The 24,010-nt window shown below is 41.4% G+C and overlaps 1 protein-coding gene across 4 annotated transcripts in view; it reads right to left on the bottom strand.

The window, feature by feature from the left end:
- Positions 1-24,010, bottom strand: part of adarb1b (adenosine deaminase RNA specific B1b) — a 123,644-nt gene that overhangs the window by 16,443 nt on the left and 83,191 nt on the right. For all 4 annotated transcript variants that reach the window (XM_005944130.3, XM_042212672.1, XM_042212671.1 and 1 more), the window contains 3 exons: positions 8,118-8,192; positions 4,248-5,173; positions 2,243-2,357 (listed from right to left, as the gene is read on the bottom strand). In XM_005944130.3, coding sequence (XP_005944192.1) covers positions 2,243-2,357; positions 4,248-5,173; positions 8,118-8,145 — 1,069 coding nt within the window. In that variant the 5' untranslated portion in view covers positions 8,146-8,192. The remainder of the gene's footprint in view (positions 1-2,242; positions 2,358-4,247; positions 5,174-8,117; positions 8,193-24,010) is intronic.

Here is a 24,010-nt window from a genome sequence, read left to right as displayed (position 1 = left end):
AGTCAGGATAACACGTCAACGTGGCGCGGCATGCGAAAAGCTGAGAATCCCAGCTGCGCATGAAAACAATGATGCAATCATGAACAATTTAGCTTTCCAGTATTTCCAGTGTTTGCTATCTTAACTTCACTGCCTCCAAATATCTCTCAAAACTATGTCTAAAAAATGGGTTAGTTTATCGAACTGTTTCTGATGCATGAAATAAAAAGTGCCCCGAATCCTCATCGAGCCTCTCGGCAATGAGGGGAACCCCCCCAGCTGAGCAGCAACGCACCCCAGGGGATGATGCTGAACCTTCCTGTCTTTGGTCTGTGGTGATAACGATGTGTGAACTGCGTTTGATCGACGGTTTCTTGTAAACCTGGTGGAGTTTTTTTATTAGAAGTTAAATCATTTCTGAATGTGCTACAAGCGACTACTTCTGCATCTGTGTCGTTACTAAACCGCAATAATTCAAAGAATGGACACAGTTTCACTTCTTTAAGTAAGAAATTTATAGAAAATAAAAAGATGGAATTTTTTTGCATGTTAATCTTTTGAAATTTGAAGAAACATAAAACATAAAAAATGTTGGACTTGAGCCTGGTTTTCATACCCTGTTTCACAAATTCAGCTATGGATAAGATTCCCATTTCTTTTGAATCAAGGCTACCAGAATTCAGCCTCTTTCAGCTGTTTTTGCTGTCTGTCACCTTGAGTGAATTATCTACCTAATACAGCTGCTAAATGTTCCACAGCGTTTCAGGGACTGTGTCTGCTTTCTTTTTGGTACTGAATAACTCATGGACGCAGTTTTGTTTCCAGCTGAAAGCAGCTCCCTCCTGCATCCGACAACACTGTTACAAAAGCAGCAAGAGATAAAACAGTACAGGTGGAGGCCAGACAGCTAAATGACTGTTTTTTTATTTAATATATGCATAACCATCACACATATACATTAACTGAATATTTTTATTGTATAGTTATTATACAGGTGCAGCGATTTTTAATGATTTTTTTCATATCAGTCGCTATTGCTATATATCATGATAACTAAAATCTTTCTCTTAAAGTTCAAGAAGACCATAAATAAAATGAAATTAAAATGTATTAAATGCTCCAAATTAATAACGCAGACATTAATATAAAAAAATGAAAAAAAATTTTTTGTATAGATTTAAACAATTTAAAACTGTTGGGGATCAACCCCATAAATAAATAAACAACTACTATTCGGTACATACTCACAGCTCAAATTCCAATAAAAGAAGAACATAAATAAAACTGACATATTCACTCGGCTGCGGTCGGCTTATGCTCTGAGGCAAGAAATAAATAAGCAAATCAAAATTACAGACTGTGCGAGTGCGGTACTGTCAGGTGGGCAGCGTCTGTTGTAATGCGTGCTACAGGAGAGTGCGTCTGGGAATGTGCAGTCTTGTATTTTGTGTTTTAAAGGACGATTTTGCTTCAGATGGCAAAAACTATCAGCAGTGTTGCCTAGCTTTATGGAAACTTGTTTTTAAAATAGTAACAAATGGATGTTAAATTAGCATTTTTATGATATTATTAGATTATTAATATGATTCTTAAATAATTTTACTTAACTACATTAAATATTTGAAGTACTGCCTGGCTGGTTGAAGGCTGATACAAAAGAGCGGATGTCAAACTTATTAAAGTTGTCACATATGATTAAAAATACATAATCAAGGACACATTATAAGGCTATACAAATATAAAATCTTAACCAGGACCTACCACGCTCATTATTATTCTTTTACTCTAACAGAGCAGCTTCATATGAATCACTGTTCAAAATACAGCCTTTCCATATTTCCTTGGCATTTTTGCAGCTCCTCTATTCATCCTGGTCTGAAAGAAGGTATATTGACTCCGCCCTCTTCTCTTTAAGCTAACTTTCATCTGTAAATGTAGCTTTTAAACAGCAGGCGGGTGGAGTTTCTGTTCTCACAGCTTGAGGTTGGTGTTTGAGATGACCACATTAGGGATATCATCTCTAAGTGAGACAGAAAAACCGTAAGCGAGCATTTAGAGCACTTTGAAGCCTGAACCTTCTGGCTCACAGGGTTTTTTTTTTTTTAAAACATGTTTACTATGAGCATCCAGTAAATATGCCTTCAGCTGTATTTGTTGTCAGCTGCTTTTTCTGGGCTTATAACCACAAAATTCCGTCTGATGATGCTCTGAAACAGCCTTTGCTGTGTACAAACGTGCCAATAATCTCTTCCTCCACTCTTACCTGTTGTCATGACGACGCCTGCCAGCACTTTTCGCCGTGCGTGCGGGGACGTAAAGTTGTCTGTCAGCTCACTGAACTTATCCACAACCAGGCGAGAGACCGCATCAGCCAGAACCTGGAATTACACACACGCACACACACACACACAAAGGCAGACAGAACAACAGGAAGCCATGCACACATGCAGACACACAAACACGAGCTTGTGTCAGATATGTCAGCTTACAAAGCATGTCTGATGTTATCCTCCCCTAGAGCACTGTGTACCTGTCACAGTGTTAGCTTCGGCTTCAAACAGCACTCGGAGCGTTGAAACAGCAACAAGTGAAACTAGGCTGACCCCCTGAGGTATACCTAACCATCTTTCAAGCAACGCTGTTTGAGTTCTGTCTGACAGCTATAATTTACCATCTCCCTCGTGACAGTGAATCACACGGCAAAAAAAAAGGAAGAGCAAAGCAAACAAGCAAACCTGAGCAACAGATGCTCGGTGACACCCCACAAAGGTTTAAAAATCGAGTCCAAGTTATGTGAGAACTTCACAAGTCTTCTGCTCATGGACACGGCTCCCCTAGCTGCTCTTTATTCATCACTAATGTGATGGAAAATGACAACAAGCATGAGGAGAGATGACGGCTGGGTGATCGCAAATTAAGAAAATTAGTCCCAATTTTACTTCCCTGCTACTTCAGAGTCACCCGCTCGTAGCCAGACCATTTGACTTTTTCCGAACGCCAAGGTCATCTATGACTTTTAAAAAATACACAACTTTCCTCTGCGTTTCACCAAAACATGTCCAGAATGGTTTGGTAATAAGCTACTGTCTAATATTTTCTTTGTTGCATACTGAATCATTTCTAAAAAAAAATTAATTATCATTATTTTTTTTGGTTTGGTTGGAGTTTCTATGCAGCGGCACATGACCCATTATACCATGGCAGATGGAAACAGGCTGCAGAAATTAAATATCAAGCGACAGAGAATTAATAGAGCAATTAGTTGGGGGCGCTATCGTTAAAACGGGCTGCTTGCTGAACGAAACAGTTGACATGTGGAGAGCGCGAGTAAAGAAAAGGGAGGAGGCTTCGGGGAGGGGACTGTTGACAGTGTGTCGTGCTGATTAGCTTTGCTGCCTGTGTTATCTCTCTTCACACACTGCCAGTCACCTCTACAGCGGAATCTAAAGGTACCGCCTCCCTTTAGTCTCTGCTAACCTGGTGTGAATGAGATTTCAACGATAACCTCGCAGAACAACAAGAGCTTGACAGGCGGATCAATTCGAACTCAACAAGCTACAGTGGAATGAGTTCACTAGTCAAGTTATTTTATTAACAGCCTTTAATTCAAGGATCTTTGGCCAATATGTAGTGTTGGAAGAAAAGCTGATTTTTTGAAACTTCACACCTCCGTTTGCTTACAAAACCAGTCTCAGTTTTGATTAAGTGATTAGACTTCTGTCTTTCCCACTTTTGCAATTTTTTGAGTTTTAAAGCTACGTACAATTGACAACAACTGACTTAACAAAGACAAATTTGGCCTGATATGGAATTGGATTCCCTCAAAGGCAAGTAATGAAATGGAAAAGATCTAGGATCAGCTATCGCTCCCTGGAATTAAAAACAGTGCATAATTTTCTGAATTCTTCCAGCAATAAACATGTTCTTATCTGCAATTTCTCAAAATCAAGACTTCATATCGATCGCCCCACAATGTAACTCATGACCTATGTAAGCATTTAGTGGAACAGTATGTGAGGAAGCACGAGTCTATTGTTTATCCTTATGCATTATAAAACAGTCCTGCTTAACTGATACCCACTGGTGCATCTCATATTTTTATGCTGAGATATGATAATGCACATGTTTTCTTTTATAATAAGGGTTTTAATAACAAGTCTGTCGCAGATATAAATGTATAATGAAGAGCCTAAAGGCACGATGCAATCAGAAAATCCTTAGATGATGTGTTTCTTTGGCTGTTTGAATTCAAAAAAGAAACCTCTTACCTGGGGTAGGTGAAGCTGCAATCCCTCTCTTGGTATGGGTTGCCGAGATGGTGTCTGGTCTAGCTGCATGTTGAACAGTGCAGACAGGGCGGCTTGCGCTGCCCGGGCTTTAGCCAGCTTCTTGTTGCGCCCTGATCCTTCAAATGTCTGTGAATCCACTGTTACTGACATCACAAAATTCTTGGCGTGACTCTCACCGCTCTCTGAGACAAAGTCATATTTGAGACCCGGCCTAAGCTCATTGAGGATCATGACTGGGTTTTTGCCACTGGAGGGCGAGCTGAATGCAGATGGAGGGGGCAGTGGGGGCTGGACAAGGATACTGCCAGGTGGTGTGGGCAGTGGATACTCCCCTAGTGAGTTTAGGGAGCTGCTACCGTTGGAGCCCAGATAGAAGGATTCTTCTGGCGCGGCTGGCGTCTCAAAGCCGTTGAAGAGCATGTCGGGGAAGTCAGCTTGATCCGATGTAAAGTCTGTGTTCACTGTCAGTGTTCGGCCCATGGCCAGATGCGCCTCTGAAGCGTTGGGGAACTGGACGAAGGAACGCAGCGCTTTCTCAGCTGCGTTTAGCTTAGCCTTCTTCTTTGTTGGGCCCATGCCTTCAAACATCTGTCCATTGACCTCCACGGTCATGACAAACACTGGCGCATGCACCGGGCCTGTCTGAGACAGCAGTTTGTACTGTAGACCTGGTTTGATTTCATTCAGCTGCATCAGAGCGTTCTTGGGCAGGACCGGGCCCGGTGTTTTCTTGCGCTTCTTAGCCCGGAACTTGGAATGCGTGTGGCCATTGTTTCCCTCTTCTAGCGGTCGCTTTCGACTGCCCAGGCCACTGCCATTAGGGAGCTGTTCAGCCACTCCCACCCCGTCTTTGCAGGACACGTTGTCCAGGTTTCGGTTTTCCTTTACGTCGGTGCTGCTTGAACCTGCGGTGCCCAGAAAGAGTAACTTACAACGCCTTCGTTGCAGGATCTTGTAAATGCAAAATTTATAGATTCCTTTATCACTCTTTGGAACTGAACCAATGATTTGTGTTCCTGTGTCAAGTTGCAAGAGAGGCTGAATTTTTAACTACCTCCAAAAAAAATTAAGATATACCTATGATATAACTACAAATAGCAGAACATCGGTACATGTTTTGACCTTGAAAAATGCTCAAAACTGTATCTTTGCCAAATTTCTGAATAAAAGTATTGCTTCATTTTATTTATTTTTTTGATCAAGGAGTCTTTAAATTGGAAATCAAAATGTTACTTTTTTCACAATTAAAGTTTAAGATTGTTATACTAAGAAAAAGGATCTATTTTTCTGGTTTCACAGTGTTGCAGGTCTCAAACATAAAGACACACATACAAGCACACGTATCGATACTCAACAGAAACACACTCACACGCCAACAGACCTTTTTCCTATTAATTTTTAATCGACTGAATTCACGTAGAAAACCCACAAATGCTTCCAGTGTTCAGTTTTAAACCACAGCAGTGAGATATATACCGTTCTGGGGAACACATATCACTGAATCCAGTTAACAAAGTGGATGGAATATTGGCAAAAATTTTCATTTATAACATCCTTCAGCAAAGGCTTGATAGGTTACTCCTTGCGGTACTCAGGAGAAAGAGAGGCCGCAGTGTGCATGAGTGGGATAGTAGGTTGGGTTGAGGGAGTGCAGGGGGAGTAGTGCAGGGGGAGGAGCTGAGGACCAGGCAAACAGGAGAGTACATCAAAGAGGCAGAAGGAGAAGACTCCACCTACTGCAGGATCCTAAATTCTTGACTGGTGACACGGTGGGAGGTTAAAATGCACTTTATTCCTTTTAGATGAGTTTTTTTTTTAAAGAATCACTGTCATATTTAAAATGAGGACAATCTGAATTGAAAAACTGCTTCTAATGAGGTGCCATTCATAAGACCCTGCGCCTCTGAGATCCCCCCCATGGAGCTTGTCAGAGAACACAGTGTTTAGGTTGCAAAATGACATGCCGGTACCATCTGCATACTGCGACTGACACGTCTCAAGGCCAAAAAATAAATAAATAAATATTCCTTAGATCATGAACACAAAATGCACATCCCTCATTTTATGAGCTGAAAACATGCAATATTGTTTGGTTTGTTCATGCATTCTGCAAAGTGATATTCATGTTTGGCAAATTAAAGGAGGTGGGCAACTGTGCACAGCTGTAGCCAAAAATAACTATAACCTATTAGAATGGAGATAATCTGTGAGGTACGGCCTGTGCTGCTGATCTTTAACCACCATAGATACCGCTGCGTTAGCCGAGTGGTTTAGCAACCAGGACATAATATAAACTAAATACATTTTAAAATGTACAGCGTGCAGCGCTTGGCTTATTTAGTTTCTTTGCAATTTCTTTGCAAAATCTGATGTTTTCAATGAAAATAATTGCATAAAAGATACAAATGCAAACATTTAGTAGTAATAAAACCAGTCTTGCTAGCTATGTTTCATGGTATGAATGGACCAAAAAGCTACTAAAAACATAAAAAACCCAAAATGAGGAGTCTGGCATGCTGCACACATACAAGTGGCACATAGAAAAATCTAGAGCTCCCTTTCCCCCCACTCTAAAATTATTTATTGAATACATACAATTCACTGTATTCGTTCTATTCACTTTATAGTATCATAACTTTTCAGGATGGATGTACACTAATACTCAAGAAGCGATAGAGCAACAGCCACGATGCCATGCACTGAAATATGGCACACACATGCAGTTGTGATCATTACCATGCCAGCGTTTGTGTAATCAGCATCCATTAGTTACACAAAGAAAAAAAAAAAAGAATCCCATATGCCCGATTCTTTCAGAGCTGAAATCCTCAGCGTGAACCAAATACTGCAGCCTGTTACTGCAGCTTCACTCGAAGAGTAACTTGTTTGTTGAGGTTTTGATTTGGGATGATTCATGTGATTAAAGAATTTCGAGAGCTGCTAAGGTTGTCACATAAAAGCTAGGAATTCTTTCATGCTTTCCTCTGGTGTTCCCTCTGTATTAAAGAAACGGGGCTCTGTGAGCTCGGGCTGTTTTATCTTCAAATCCATCTTTTGACTGGCAGTAAAAATGTAAGAAAGGGGCTTCAGAGGCTGTGGGACACAACAAAGACTGTTTTGCAACTGCTTATTTGACTTAATGGAGCAACATAACATGCTTCTTTGCAGGGCAGAAACAGCAAGTATGACACCACTGTTCATTAGAATCGGAAGTTAGGGCTCTACAGGGATGGCAGCTACCTTTGAATATGAGCTCAAAATGGTTGTAGGTGTGTGGAAACGAACTCTGTCAAGTGTCTCCGTGCTTTCTGAGCCTCGGCTGCCGAGTTCAAACCAAAGTGTCTAATTAAAGTTCAACAAACTGGAGCAGAAAAGATTTTCTAAAGCAAGAGATGGAGGTAGAGAGAATCTGAAGTGTGGCCTGGAGCACCTCAGATTTAATGATTAGCTGTCCTCTAAAAAGTTTCAGCGGCATTAGCGATATTTATTTGCGTGTGAACGTGTTGCTTTGTGCCTCGGTGAGGATAATTCACAACACGAGTACGAATGGCGCTTTGAAAAAAAAAAAAATCAGTTTTAATTTTCATCAGTTTTGGTTTGTCCTAGCATGTCAGACGATTCGCTTTAAAAATGTGGACTAGGCGCTAGAAAAAACACTTGCGTTATGTAAGCAACCAAACTGTGTCCACACTGATTACACAGCAGAGGAAGACAGAGGGACGTAAAAGGGAAGACACGCAGGCGGACAGAAAGAAGGGAAACAAAAGTACAAGCAGACATTTAAATGTACCGCACAGACAGGAACACGGACAGACAGACGGACAAATGAGAAAATCCGAGCCGACTCACTCATATTCTCTTCCTCATCCACATCCATGGCCACGGGTTTGCTCTGACCCGAGAGCAGCCTCGCACCCGCTGCACCTGGGGGAGGACAGGAAGGTGGACATGAGCACAGACAGAATGATGCACGTAAACATATTCAAAGAGCTCGGGCAGCTACGGCCATGATAAATTTCTAGCACACACGCACACAGAGAACCGTGCACACACTTCACTCTGTAAGTAGCCCCTCATGTAGACATATAAATATTCAGAGACTGAGCGACATCAAGGTGAGAGAGGAGGCCAGGGCTGACAGGCCTTAATAGCAGGAGCAGTCTATTGTGACTTTAATATCCCTCCGATTAGACCTCATTTCCTACTGCCTGCTGAGAGATATACAGCTAGTGACATGGCCAAGTCACTCTGCTGCCACATATACACCCACAACTTATCCCAAGGTGGAGAGTGCGATTAAAGCCCTGTTAAGCATTACTTTCACGCTAACATAGAATCAAATGGTTGCATGCAACTGAAATGTTGGCTTATACGGTTATATGGTTGCCTTTTCACTAGTTTTCAGTTTGCGGTGATTCACGAGTGTCTGATTCCATCCAGAGAAACAAATGTGTGGAGCAACAATAAGCAGGCATTTGGAACTACGTCACCTCTCTTCATGCAGAAAGTGTGAGGAGATTAAACCCACCACAGGACCAGCTGTCAGGGGCTGGGTCTGTGTTGAGTTATTTTGTGTTTTTGAATAATTATGAGATAATGTTAAGTTTCAGTATTATTATTTAGTGTGTCTTAGTTGAGTCTTAGTCTGGTTTATGCTTCTTCTAGGTCTCCATCAGTCTCGTTGTGCCCGTGCCATCGTCTCCCTTACCTGTTTCCATTTACCTCTCCTAGCGAGTTGGTCTTGTGTTCTATGCCAAAAGTTCCATGTTCCATTGTCAAGCTCGTGTTGTTGTGTCTTTGTCTCTCCATGTTTCCCGTGTTATTTTGAAGGGTCTAGTGTTTCCATGTTCAGTGTGTTTAGTTTCACTTCCCCTGTAGCGTCATGTTCATTTGTGTCAGCTGTGTCTCCCCAGGTGTTTCCACTGTGTATTTAAGTTCTCTGTCTTCTTCTGTTCAGGGTCGGTGCATCTGTTGTCCTCCCTTCACGTAACGTCAGGTTTCAGGTATTTCGTGAATCTGTTCAGGTCATGTTTCATGTTTTCTTGTCATAGTTTCTTGCAAGCTCCTCAGAATCATGTTCATTTCTTTTGGTCATAGTTATCATAAATTCAGTTCAGTCTCTTCCGCGACACCAATGTTTTTGAGAACAGTAATCTCCATATTTAGCTACTAGCTAACTTCATCCAGTCACTCGACAGGCACAGACAATAAGTAAATCACACGTATACACCTCCACACACAAATATCAAATACAGTTAAATAATTTAGTTTCAAAACTTTGAAATATAAAAAAAGACCAAAAAACAAAACAAAAAATGAGATGTTGGACAGTTAATGTTAATTTCAAAATCCACCTTTTTACATCACATGAAAAAGAAAAAAGTTGTAAAGGCTGAAGTGAAAGCTAAGCACGAGTCCATCTCCCTGGCAAGACCTTCCAGTTCCTCCTGAGGGATCCTGAAGGTGATAGGTAACAGACTAAAATGAGATATATATAAACCTCTTCTGTGGGCTTGAGGTCCACTCTGGAATCTCCACGCAGTCGAACGTGGCTGAAAGACCTCCAGAGGGACCAGATGCCAAAAGACCACCTCAGCTGCTTCCCCGTCACAGTGGCTTCTAGCCACTTAAAAAAATGTAAAGCTAATATTTATTCTTTTAGATGTTTTTTGGTCTCCATTCGTGAAACAATTCGTGATGCCATCTTCATCAGTATTTCTGTGAATGTATTCTGTGTTCTGATTGCTGCTAGCAGGGTTTTTCATGCATACAAAAAGAGGTTTTGGCCTTGCCCCAAAGCAAAATCACCATGACCGTAATAAAAAAAAAACCCATTTGCATCAGTTTGTTCAAGTGGGAGCTCATTTACTTAAGTATAAAATGTGTTTCTGTGTATTAAATGAGTAGAAGAAGAACCTATTTCAGCTTTCCAGCAGCAGGCACCACCTTGGACAGGTGGAAATCAGTAACCACTGACTGAATTTAATTTTATCAACCAGATAAATCAGTTTCATAACTACTTCAGCCTAATTGACATATTTTTCATCTCCAAAAATGTCACTTTTAGAAAACTAGGTTGGCTGGAAAGAAAAATACACCACTGGCTATACTGGTAATTACAGAATTAATAGTTGCAGAAAGTTTCAACTGTGTCACTCGACTGCACCATCAATTTCCCCACCAACCACTTGAAAACTCATAGAGCGACAGAAAATATTGCTGAGAGCAGGGCAGACGGGAGCAGCTGATGAAACAGACTAACAGACTTTGTTAGATGAGAAAAAGAGTTAAAATGGCAAAGGGGGGAAAAGGCACAGAAGCACAAAGAGAGGGAAAGAAAGCAGGAAAAAGATGGCACTATGATATAGAACAGATTGTGCTGATTCTACTCTCTGCCCGCCTCCCATCAGTGCCCCCATTCCTCAGCTAGACACTTTCTTAAGCTAAACTAAATGGGCTAATTAATCTGGCCTAATGGTGGGTGACAGCAAATATGCTAGCACAATTATCACCCTATTAAAGATTCATATTCCAACCCATAATTGAAAATGAAAAGGTGGGGTGAAGGGAGGATGGGTGGGAGTAAGTCCAACCGAGAGGGAGATGAGAGTCATTTTTCTCAGGTAGCAGAAGCCAGGTGTCACGGCCCCCCACATGCTCATGTAGCAAGTGAGAATCACATCGACACGCGAGACCAGTTAGTTACAAGTTTCTACTTCTGCACCGCACCATGCTTTATGATTTTATGATTGCAGACTTTTCATTTTGGGGATTGGCCACATGTGGGTAAATGAATTAGAGTCATTTTGTCTAAGTACAAAACCAAATTCCATTCAGTTCACTTCGTCAGTCGTATTCCTCCAACACACACTGCTGTGCAGTCTAATTAGCAGGCGATGCTAATGCGTCTGTCAGTTTTGATTTTCAGATCAGACCACCCTGGCCATAAATCTTCTAAATATGTCTGTGCTCACGTCTGCTCAGTAATGACAGCTTCACAAAAAGAATTCATACAGTAAAAATCGACTACAGTTGTCAAAAATAACATTTGTAGATTTGTTAATGTGCCTAAAGTGAATGTGTTACTGGCCTATCAGATCAAATCAAATGTATATGTTTTTCTTCTTGTCTACACATCATTTCCCAGTTTTGAAGATATAAACTTTATTAGAAATAACATGGTGCCCAAGGTCTCATCCAAAACCATGCATACCAGGTGTTTCTAAGTTAGCCACAGGTATAAATGCACGTGTTGTACTGACTCACCACATCATTAAGTTTACCTGTTAAACGTGTCCAAAGTAGATATTTAAACATGGCAACCTTCTTAAGTTCAATATGGGCACCAGATTAGGGAAGAAAGGAGACTTCGGTGATTTTGAATTTGGTGGTTGGTGGAGAATTTCAAAAACTGCTGATCTGCTGAGATTTTCCAACAGAAACAATTACAGAGAAAGCTCTGAAAATACATGAGGACAACACTAACAGTAACTATAAGAGCTATAACTATATAAGAGCACACTCCTGTCATCTAAGAACAGGAAACTCAAGCTACACTTCACATGGGCTCATCAAAATTGTACAACAGAAAATAGGAAATACATTTTTGGTCTTATGAGTCTTGATTTCTGACTGCGATATTTGGATTGCAATTTGGCCCAACCCATGTGGAAGCATGGATCAATCCTGCGTTGTATCGTTTGGTTCAAGCTGCTGGTTTTCCAATCACCAGATCTCGTTGGGATGTGGAGGAATTTCACACGTTTCATGGATGTGCAGCTGACAGACCTGTAATAAGTGTCCATGCCCTGAGAAATGCAGATGCTTTGTACTGTGATACACTCTATAATTAACATTATAAATGGCTTGGTAGCAACTGTAACTATGCACTTTGCATATGACAGACAACTAAGTAATTTTTACCACTGGAATGCAGCCAAAAACATGTTTTATCAGAAAATAAAAATTGATTTATATAAATCTTATTTAGTACCAAGAGGATTTAAACCCCATATAGAATGAGCCAAGAAGGCAGGGAGAATATAAAAATAGGCATTCTTATGGGATTTCAACATTTCTCTTTTAAACATCAGACATTTTTGGACATTAAAGCCTGCAAAACTAATCTGGACATTTGCATGCATGAGGATTTACAAGACACTGGAAAAGGCAAGGTGTCACGGATTTTAGTATTGACCGTTTTTTAAAACGCACATGACTGAAGTACAAAATTTAAAACCAACCAAAAGAACCTGAGCCGAGGGCTGCCAACTATCTGGCCTCACGCGCATAAACGATTGTGTGTCATCAAGTCGCGAGACGGTTCGGTTCCAGGTAATTCTGAGTGGACGCCAAGGGAGGCGGGGAAAAGAGAAAGATGAGAAAGATGAAAAGCCTCAAATTCAATCTGGCATGGTGAGAGGGACTAAGGGGAAATAAGGTGGTTTTGATTTGTCTCTCATCCCTCGCTTGCACTGTGACGGAGCGATAGAGCATCGCCACTGTGGAGGGAGTACCCGCAGTGGCCGACTGATGGGAGGAGGCGGGGTGAGGGGGAAGCGGAACAGGGCGATGGAAAGGTAAAGGTGAGTGAGGAACGCAGGATGAGAGAGATAGAAAATGCAATCCTATTCCAAGTAAAAGAGAATCATTATCTCCTTCAAAACAGAAGGAGATGGAAAGGTCTGCCCTTGGCAGGCCGTGGGGTTCATCTCATTTAAAACAAACTGCCTATGACGGCTTGTGTAGGCAGATTTTCCATCATGATTTGAGGTTTCTAACCAAATCATTTTGCTTGCATGGAAGACCGACTTAATAATTAACAAAAATGCACCGTCTGAAACTGGATCTCTATGCTTATTATATGTAAAACCTATCAAAGAAAATTGGGCACACATGTATTAAGACTTAAATCCCACATGTGAATGAAAAAGAATCACTGATATCGAAGCGATGAAGCCGATCCCCCGATACTTCTGAGAGAGGATGACAAACATAAAAAGACATGACAACAAGAACAAACGAGTGTGTGGGGCAAGTAGGCATTTATAGATGTGTTACCGGACAGTAAGCTGTGGTTCAGCTCTGAGCGTCGGATAAATTCTCTCCAGTACAAGAACACAGGGCACATATTCAACACACTGAATCTGTGATTGTGCTGAATTCTGTCGGCAACTCTCTCCAAGGAAACAACAACATCATGACGCTCTTTAATCATATTATGCTCAAACCTCTGATAAACAGGAGCCCTGAAAAACTGTAGGCATGCACTTTGTGTACACATTACCTTAGTGCTGTGTCTCAGTGGCAGAATGGGATTAACTGTGATGTTCAGTATCCTCTACTCGTCAAATACTGCCTGACTTTTCTAGTCTTTGCTTGCATACCTGACCTTTCACTGCAAATGGTGAGCGAGGGCTTTTAAAATGCTTGGGACACAGATCTGCCTGATGAGCAGGGTGCAGGGCGCATACAAGAACTCCGAGTGCCTCTTTAGATTCAAGTCTCGGTATTTGGCGTCTTTATTTGGTGGTCAGTCAGCTTTCATTTTTGACGCCAGTGCCATCCAATCCAGGCAGGTCCATCACCCTGAACTACTGCATTTACTAGCTTAGAATTATGCAACTGTGAACATTAAATAGCTTTAAGCTGCGTCAATATGATTTAGGAGCCATTTCCTACCTTGCTGTATGTTGTACTGTCCACCCTTGCATGTGGTTTATGAACTGAGCTGACAGGTTTAAAGGGCACTGGTAAGCTCTGCGCTCATCGTCACTATATTCTACTCAGAATGTTTCTAAACTACATCACTGCGCTGCCTTTCACATATCCTCACTCATTTGTTTCTATCTAAACCTGTCCATGTTTCAGAGGAATACAATCCCACGACTAGTTCGTGTTTTCTAAATGATAAAGAATCCCGTGCACGATGCGTCCGCCTTCCATCGCAGACGCTGGCTGTTTAAATGCAAAGAAAATATTACAAAAAAACCTCAATGTGTAGCAAAAAAGGACACAAGTTACACTTTGTATCGGTGATGGCATGGCAATTGCCCCACGGATGAAATGATGGTTTCTAATTGGTCCCATGACAACATGATAGCCTCTGATATGGGTCAGTGTAAAGTCAGGTTTCTACTGTCGTCTCAAATGAAAGGTTTGATCTTTTGTGTGATCGTACAGAAGCTGGGGAAGGTGCTAGGATTTTCAAAGCCCTTATCTCCTTTTATTTGAGTCCTTCCCTTTCACTCCAGATATGTAGCTGCACTGTAATTGAAAATAAACTGCTTTTAAGAAAAGGCTACGAGCTCTCTTCATGTCTGTCTTTGAATGTTATCTGACAGTATCGAGAAGTAGCTCGAAAAGCTTTGAACGCAGGCAGAACCTGAAAACTCCAATTGTTATAAAAAAACAGCAACATTGCATCTTGCTTTTTTTTTTTGACGGATGAAATTACTTAAAAGCAGTTCATTCAGCACTTCATGCCTCCCGTAATTTTTCAGCTTGCAGTGTTGGCAGAAAGCGTCAGCGACACCACCCAGTGCTTTGGCCCAGTGAGACAATCTACTACTGTCAGCCAGACTACATTAACAGCATATTAAAAGACAAAAGCTTCCCCCTTCAAACTTTCAGCAGCCTGACATGTTGCTGTGTTGACAAGAGCAAGACAAGCTCTGAAAACAACCCCCCACTTAGCTCCTGTCACCTGCAGACACAAGAAAAGCATCCTTGCAAAAATACAGCAATGAACCAACTTATCTCCACAGTGCTGAGGGCTACCAAGACAAAGTCCTTAATCTTCAGAATCATACTGATGCTAGATTAATTCTTGGCATTAATGATTTTCTTACTATTTTTCAGCTTTATTTTTCATTGGTTTGCCATCTAATGCATGCTGGAATGTGCTTTTTAATAAAAGTACAATCTTTTCAGAGAAATATATCTGATTATTTTATCACCTGAGTGCACAGTAATTGATATCCAAGTCTAAATCTTTTGCTTGAAAAATTTATCGCTCTCCAGATAGATATAAATCTACTATTGTCATAATATTATCTTTTGTCTCCCTTTCTATAATCCAACCTTTAAACCTAAAGGCAGCGCTGCAGTGTGTGACATTATTGCAGTAGTGGAGAAATGAATCCTGTAATGGTGACTGCCCTGGTTAAGTGATGATTTTTAAAATTCATGTCCTAAAGATCAAAAGGCGAGGTCAGTCTCATTATTTTTAATGTTGTGGGCTGACCAAACTCATGCAACTCTGTAAAAACAAAAGCCTTTAAACAGAATTATTCAACAAATTGAAAGCGTGGCAGAGAACTGTGGTTGTATTGAATGTAGCTTTTCCGATCTGTAAAGCAAAGTTACCTGAATGTTTAGCACAAGACCTTGGAAATAATTACCGAAGACGACTTATGAGAAAATCCTCTGAGGGATGAAATCACAAAACATATATGTAACAAAGAAAAAGACTGACCTTTCTGACTTTACACTGAAAAGTCTTCAAAAAAAAAAATTAAAAAAAAAACAATTTTATGAAGACATTTGCTGTAGAGTTATAAATGCGTGCTAGGTCATTTTCAGAGTGTTTAATTCATAAACTGCAGAGAGTCTTTAAACAGAAATGGGAGCTATGCTTGTCCATAGACTTATACATGCTGGTAATGCCTGCAAAAGCGATGGGTTAGCTTGGAGACTCACCTTCAAGAGTCTATTGGAGAAACTATTGACAAAGTTAGTATTCACTTCAATTCTTAACAACTTAAGCAGAAAATAGCTAATTTTAATGTTTCGTTTATGTAACTTAAGCCAGCACCAAATGGCTATTTTCAACCACGTTTGCTTTCTAACATCATTGCGATCACGAAACAACCTAACAGCTGGTTTGTACTTTACATTAACATTTCTGCTGGTAGAGCACAGGCACACAGAAGAAGAAAAACCTTTTCAGCTAAGTAGTTCTCGGGGGAGGACCCCAGTGGGAGGGGATCAGTCGCTGGAATTGTTTGGTCTCAAAGAACATTTAGTCTACAACCTGGTGGGCAGCAGAAATCCAGAGCAGAGTACAAACAAGCAGTGACTAATGATATATATCAGAAATATAAAAAACAAAACAAAAACAATATAAACTGTATTAGCATTTAATTCTGCGCAATTCTACCTGCGATTATTACGCTAATTTGTATGAACTTACACAGCATAAGTAAGAACTAACCAATACACAGGTGTACATGTTACATGTTAACATTCCTTTAAGTTTACTGTTTTATCTTAAAACTATTAGAGTGAAAAGTATGTATAATAAGCAAAGACATTCAAAATTGCTTATCTTACTGACACCATGACAGCAAACACCTTTGTGAGTGCCATCATCTGACAGGCTCTCTGCGGTACTGTTGTTGGAGTGCCAGGACAGGCTGGGTAATGAACCAATACTGAAGCTCAGCTGTGAGAGAAGAAGGAAAAATGGGCACTGCCCTTGCTCGCTCACTCTAGAAGGAGCCCCCGCAGCGTAGCTAATGCAAAGATGCACCGCTCCAATTTGATTTTGGTATGTTACCTTACTAAAGCAACTACAGAGCAGGATGACTTTTTACTAGCTGCGTTACTATAGTTTAGCTGGTATATATTCCAGATGAATTATGTGACTTGTGAGTGTTTGGGTGTGTCACCGTGGCAAAAACGAAGTATTGGAGGTTTCCAGGGTAGTCTGAACCACCACCAAGGCAGTGAGTATTTTTGTAGGTGTCTGTCTGTCAAGTGAGTGTCAAATTCAATTTGATATATAATCATTTAGGCATGTAGGTGTGGTGGTTAGCACTGTTGCTTCATAACAAGAAGGTCACAGCAAGAGTTTGACTACATCATCTGAGCCAGGGCCTTTCTGTTGGGACAGTCCAGAGACATGCAGTCAGTGGAGTTAGCTTAACTGGTGATTCTTATTTTCCCATGAGTGTGACTGGTTGTCTGTCGCTCTATGTTAGCCCTGTGTCAGATTGGTGGATGAGTGGGTGTACCCCACTTTTGTCCTATGGTAGCAAGTTTAGGCTCCGCCCCCCGGGACCCTGATAAGGATAAGTGGAGGAGAATGGATGGCTCACTGTGTTAATAGACCTCTCTGCATTGAATCATACTTGTTGTCCACAGCATGTCTTTATCCAGTCTTCCTTCTCTCGCCGCAACCGGTCGCAGCAGATGGCCCCGCCCCTCCCTGAGCCTGGTTCTGCTGGAGGTTTCTTCCTGCTAAAAGGGAGTTTTTCCTTCCCACTGTCGCCGAAGCGCTTGCTCGCAGGGGGTCATATGATTGTTGGGTTTTTCTCTGTATGTATTATTGTAGGGTCTACCTTACCTGAATTAAATGTTCAATAATCTTTACAAAAAAACCCTGAAACCACATATACTCAAAATTGAGCCAAATTTTCATGCAAATCTGACCATAATCCTCCTAAAATACAGTCAGAACTAACCAACCCCACAGTAATGACTGTTTACTCAGGAGTAAGAAATCACCTCATTGAAGGGCGTTGCTGCTGGTGCGATCCCATCAGGAGACGGTCTCTATTCTTTGACATGAACTGAATTGGCAGTACGGCTGCAACTGAAGCTGTTTCCAATGTAAACAAAATATAACATTTCCTTGTTTTTAAAATCGAATTTCACATTAAAGAAAAGCAGCGAATGTTCACATTTGAGAAAGTGGAGCCAATGAAAATTCAGCACCTTTGCTAAATCACACCAGCGTTCACTTTGTGATGAAAACAGTTCCTGCTAATGTTTTATAAATCAGAGAATGGATGTTAAACATGAAGCCTGCTGTTTTTATAAGGTTATTATCTTTACCCTGGTAATGCCTCACTGTGAATACAAAAACTAAGCTGAATGCCTGCTGTGCAAATATAATAGACTTTTCTTTCTCCAAAATGTTACAAAAAATGTTTTAGAGACAAAAAACTGATGAAACTAAAATTGGAGAGATGCGAGGTGGAAAAGGGAGAGAATCAACCTTTTATTGTGTTTCAGACTTTAATATCTGACAGTCTGTCATTTATCATTATGAAGTGCTGATAGTGGGAGTGGAGAAAGGTGGAGAAAACAGAGGGAGAGAGTTTCAATATGAATTTTTTATTTGATGGATTTTATGAGGAACTGCATTTCAGAATACAGTCAGAGTGAAGGTTCATGGAGGAGTGAGAGGATTGAAAGAAAGGCCAAGTCAAAAAGGCTAGGCGAGAGATAATGGTATTCCTGCACCCGAACAGCACACAGACTTCTGTTTGCAGCACACTGTAATCTATTCTCCACTACAGCACGTGCATAAGAAGCTGTAATCCAGAAACAAAGCGCCTCAAATTTTAGCATTCTGCTTGACTCAACAAAGTCGCCCATGCAGTTTCAGTCTTTTGTTCCTTTAAACCTACACATACCTTTTGATTTTTGCCTTTCATACACACACAGTCATTTTTTCTCTGTTTTTCTTTACTGTACACACACAAACACGCATGCAAAGCTCTGAGGCTGGCTGCAGGTGTGGTCATAAATCATCAGAGTGAGCGGCTATGATTCCCCTCAGCACCAGCGAGCAGGGCTGCTGGGCCAGAGGGAAGGCTGCGGTTAAATGGCCGCGCTTGTTTCCTGTGTCCATCAAGGCCAGAAGGACTCACTGTTCAGCCTCTGGGTGCCAACTCACTGCAGAGCGCTGACATCAGTTACGCAGAACCACAAAAACATCTTTTGATCAGCAAATCGACGCTCACGTACAGCCGCAGTCAGATGAGAAGAAAGCATAATTCACTAAGACTAAATTACTGCACAAAGTTTGCAGATTTTCCCTGCTTGTTTAAAATTTCAGCCAAGGTTTAGTCATCCTCATGCAATGAATAGACAAGTTACAAATTATAATGTAGGCTACAGCTAATATTTGTTCAAACTCTAATAATAAAGTCATTTTGAGCTTGATGTCTCAAAAAAAGTGGAACGGCACCATGTTTACTGCTGTGTACCACCCACGTTTCTTTCGACGACAGTCTGTAAACATCTGGGAACCTACGAGAGCAGCTGCTGGAGGACTCTAGCTGCTTCTGTGTTCTATCGTTCATTTCATGTGCCAAATGTTTTTGGTTGGTGAAAGTTGGTCTGGACTGCAGGTAGGCCAATTTAGGACTCACACTCAACAAGACATGCTGTTGTAAAAGGTGTAGTATGCGGTTTAACATTGTCTTGGTGAAAAATACAAGGACTTCTGTGAAGGAGATGTTATCTGGATGGGAGCATATGTTGCTCTAAAACCTGTATATAGATTTCAACATCGATGGTGCTTTTCCAGATGTGCCAGCTGCCAGACCCATAGGCACTAATTCACCCTCATACTATCAAAAATTCAGGGGTTTTTAAGTGGGCGTTGATAAGTAGCCAGATGGTCCCTCTGTTCTTTAGTCTGGAGGACTCCATGTTTTCCCTCTTCTAATCTTATTTATATTCAGAGGTGCACATAAGTGGTCCGCATGTGCGCATTCGCTGTCAAAATAAAAGACGTGCGCCAGATAAGAAGTTGCAACGCGCGTTTGCGTACATATAAAAGGCAGTGTTTTTGTCCACTAGAGTGGGATTTTCACAGCATATTCTGCACCACATCTCTGTGCGTTCCTCGTTTTGAAGCCAGCTCACCTCCTGCAACCACTTTTCTGAGAATACGCGCTTCTTTTGTGGTTCGGACTCCTTCTGACACCAAAGTAACTGCTTAAAGGAGTTTGCTTCTTCGACATCTTTAAGAGTTCTAAACAAATGTCTGTCCTCCTCCAGAAAATCGTATGTACGCAAATGCGCGTTGTAACTTCTTATCTGGTGCGCTTCTATTTATTTTTATTTTCAGCGAATGCGCACCTGCGGACCACTTATGTGCACCCCTGTTTATATTGCACCAAAACACAACAACAGTTGCCTCAAGGCGGGAAGGTAAAGCCAGAGAAAACAAACAAAACACCAGCGATCATATGATTGTTGATGGGGATTTTTGAGTTCCTAAGTTTAATAAGTTTACGAAATGTACTAATTGTTGGCTTGTATATCTTAAAATCTAAAGCTTCTCTTATAGTTTAGGCTTTTCATTTAGTCACAGATCTTCTTTTTCTCCGACTGTGTTTAACATGACAAATAAGGACATAAACAGCTGTTCAAACCACAGATGTAACGGCACAGAACTGGCACGAGATAAAGTGGAGAATGAGATAGGCACCAACAGCTCCCAACTCCAAGGAAACCAGAAATAAACATCTGCTTGTAATGACTTTATATAGTCTGTTTACAGCTGTGCGGTGGCACACCGTGTTGAGTTTGACACATAATAAAACGAATGCCAGAAAGATTAGAGAGCTGTGCTGCAGTCTGGTACAACAGAATGGTGGGAATTCAAAGCTATCTTGGTAAATCTTAATTAAGAACATATCTGATATGTGCTGTTGTTTTGATACGAAGTAATCAAAGGAACAGGAAAAGTAAATGTAAGCGAACATATTATTTAGCTTCATTGCTAGTCATCTGCTAGAAGGATATCAATTTCCCCGCTGATCATTAAGAGCAACAGTAATCCTCCAAAATGAAACGAGGCTGGAACAGTAATTACTGAAATGACTGAGAAGTGTTTTAGCAATAATCAGCAGCTTTATAAGTTGATACAAAAATAATATGTTTGGTTGAATTGATGGATGAAAGTGTAGTAACTGCAAAATCTGTAAATAACCAACAGATTTGTTTAATCTTTTCTTTTTAACTCAAACAGATGAAAACATTTCTAGAGGGCTGCAAAAGTAATATGTGTAAAAAAAAAAGGGTTTACTTACAATCAGGTGTTCAGTGGACTACAGTGATAGACGTAAATATGAAACATCATCAGGTCTACTCCAGTTACTAGTTTTGATTGCTAAAGCAACTTGTTTGCCGGGGGGAATACTTGGAACAAAGGAAAACAAGAGTGTTGTGGTGGTGGTGTGGAAAATGCAGAGAACCAGAAAAAATAGCAGATCGAACAAGGCTGAGAGTCCAAAATGAGCAATCGAAGACGAGGGGGAGGAAGAGATGAAAAGAAAAAAAGGGGGGGCAAGGATAGGGAAAGAAAGTGGACAGAGACAAATGGCCATGGGAAATGGCCGGTGCAGGCGAGCCTGCCTACGAGACAGCCCTCTCAGCAGCCTTAACACTGACTGATAGGCCCACCAGGCAGCGCCACCGTCCCTATCCATTCCATTTGTGTCTGATTCTCCAGTTATTCTGAAATCACATTTCAAGCCACATCAGGCCGACCCAACTCACCCTCATGTGGTAAAAGGTGCTCGCAGCAAATCTGAGACCGTCAAGTTAAACGTGAAAACAGGTCACAGAATTAGATAAACAGTGAAGATAGCTCGTGGCATTAAAATGCACTCCTCTGTTTCCCACATCTTTCCTGATTTGTGGTCATATTTCTATATTCTAAAACATGAGAAAGTTTACAAGATTGTAGCGAGAGCAGGTAGAGCGTACGAGTTGGAGATGGTGGCATTGACACACGGACAGCTCAGGTTGGAGACAAAGTTCGAGAAAAGAGGCTGAGATGAGGCTGAGATGGTGCATCCACCAGCAGAGCTGTTGAACATGGAGCTACCAGAGTAGGAAGATTCATAGATGTAGTGAGGGAGGTCATGTGATTGGTCATGATGGCAGCACTGTGGCGACCCCTAAAAGGAGCGGCTCAAATGAGGAGGAGATTCCAAAACAAAGTTTTTCCATTTTGACTCCTTTTTTATAGCTTGAATTTGATAATGTCGCATGTTAACTACCTACAAGATCTAAACTCATATATTATAGTAAACAGGTTCATGAGGTTGAAAACATTTCCACGAATAGATGCAGAAAGGAGACTTACAAAATAAATTTAGAGAGGGACAGGAGGAGGAAAGCAGGGATCGTTGTTAACTGTCCAAGTATGCAGTTAGATAAGTGAGTGCTACTGTCGCCATCCCACAATCCTATTACTTTCCCGAATAAGACTTTGGCAGGCTAGTGATTACCTCAAGGAAGAGTGAATGAGGAGGAATCTTAATAGAAATAGGATCGGTTCTCTTTTCCGTACAGCCCGGAGCCTCTCCCGCTTCCTGAGGTGATGTCTCCAGGCACTGACCAGGTAATGCAGCGTAATGGAGTACACGTGTGGGCGCCGGTGGCCTAATGGAGAGGGGTCGCGGGAGAAAGAGGAGTGCCTGTCATCCCGCCTGATTGAAACTGATGGGCCAAGGTAAAGGGGGCACAAGAGTACGGTCACCCAACATGGCCCTGCCTGCCTTATCAGACAGACTTGGACATGAACACACATACATGCACACTTTACTTCAGAGCCCATTATTCAATTTGGCTGTTCTAATGACCAGTGAATTAGGCTGCCAGAAGTGATTTGCCTCCCGAGCCCTGCTGCTGGATGTACATGTTTTCCTCTGCTCTGCATATTAAGAGGCAGGCATTCGGACACTGACGTCCTCTGAGCCTCCAGCGATCGGGGAATTTATGCACCTGGATGAGGATAGTAAAAAATGGGCTTAATGTTTCCCTCCCAGTTTTTAGACAAGAATCAAATACCCACTTAAAGAATGAGTAATGCTGTCTGGAACAACTGACACAACACGAGTACACAACTCTGAGGTTACAGGATCATAAAACTGCTTTGGTCTCATAATAAACAGCATGGAAAAATTAACCTACGGCAGATCATTAGCGCAACAAATCTTTGCCCCGGCATGTTTTGTTATTGCTATTATTACACTGATCATTACTGGATGGATTAACAGCTCCCCGATGAATTACTCGTGATTTTTGGTGGTTATTATTCCATTAACAAGACTGCTTTTAAGTATTTTACAGCGCCCAGTCTTTTCCTAAAGCTACAGTAAACCATCAAAATTCAACAGCAGTTGATTCTGTAATTATTTCCTCAGTTACATCCTCACATTTCACAGCACGGGTCACAAGCATGGTCACTAACTACTATCACTGTATGTGGGGTGTTTTTCTTTCAAAAAACTTAAATTACTGATCTTAGTTCCCACATGAAATTTGGATTTTTAATAAGTCCGAGTGAATCTTTACACACCCACCTAACAGTATAATAATAAAACAACATAATGTTGAGATGGGCCTGTTTACCTTTAGCTGTTCAGCTAAGGCTTCACTCACACAGCCCTACAGACCGCTCAGTGACCCACTGACAACCACCCTGACTGGTTGCTGAGTGACTGTTGGAGGTTGCTGGCTGTCAGTGCTGGACCACAAACCTCCTTGTGACTGCTTTGGTTGTTGATGTCTGCAGACAAGTCGGCGTCTCCAAAGCAAACTGCAGACAAGTTTTTTGGGGCAGCACCGTACCCCTTTTTGCGATCGCCAGCATCCTTCAGCAACCACTCCCAATCAGTCTGGGACTACGGTACTCTGTGGTTGTCTGCCCTCTAAACCTGTATCTGCTTATGATCGCTGATTATCATCGTCAATATCCTCCATGTTATATTTAAAGATTTACCATAATTTGCTTTCTCTTCGTGCTACGAGTCACAGTGAAACTCTGCAGCGTGCCCGTCTCTTCTAAGCAGCACCACAGTGAAAGCAAAAGTGTAGGAAGCTGCATCGACGCAGCCCTGTCGCTCTTAGAGTACGTGGTATGGTGGGTACGTTACCCAAGCGCAGCAGTAAATCCCCCCCACCCACCCGTCCCCAGCGGGCTGGTT

This window comes from Haplochromis burtoni, unplaced genomic scaffold (assembly GCF_018398535.1).
Source record: "Haplochromis burtoni strain Fernald_Lab_line unplaced genomic scaffold, NCSU_Asbu1 Contig_386, whole genome shotgun sequence".
In the NCBI taxonomy this organism is placed as follows: Eukaryota; Metazoa; Chordata; class Actinopteri; order Cichliformes; family Cichlidae; genus Haplochromis; species Haplochromis burtoni.
The sequence above is the reverse complement of the archived record's forward strand: the minus strand, read 5'-3'. Positions and strand labels throughout refer to the sequence as shown.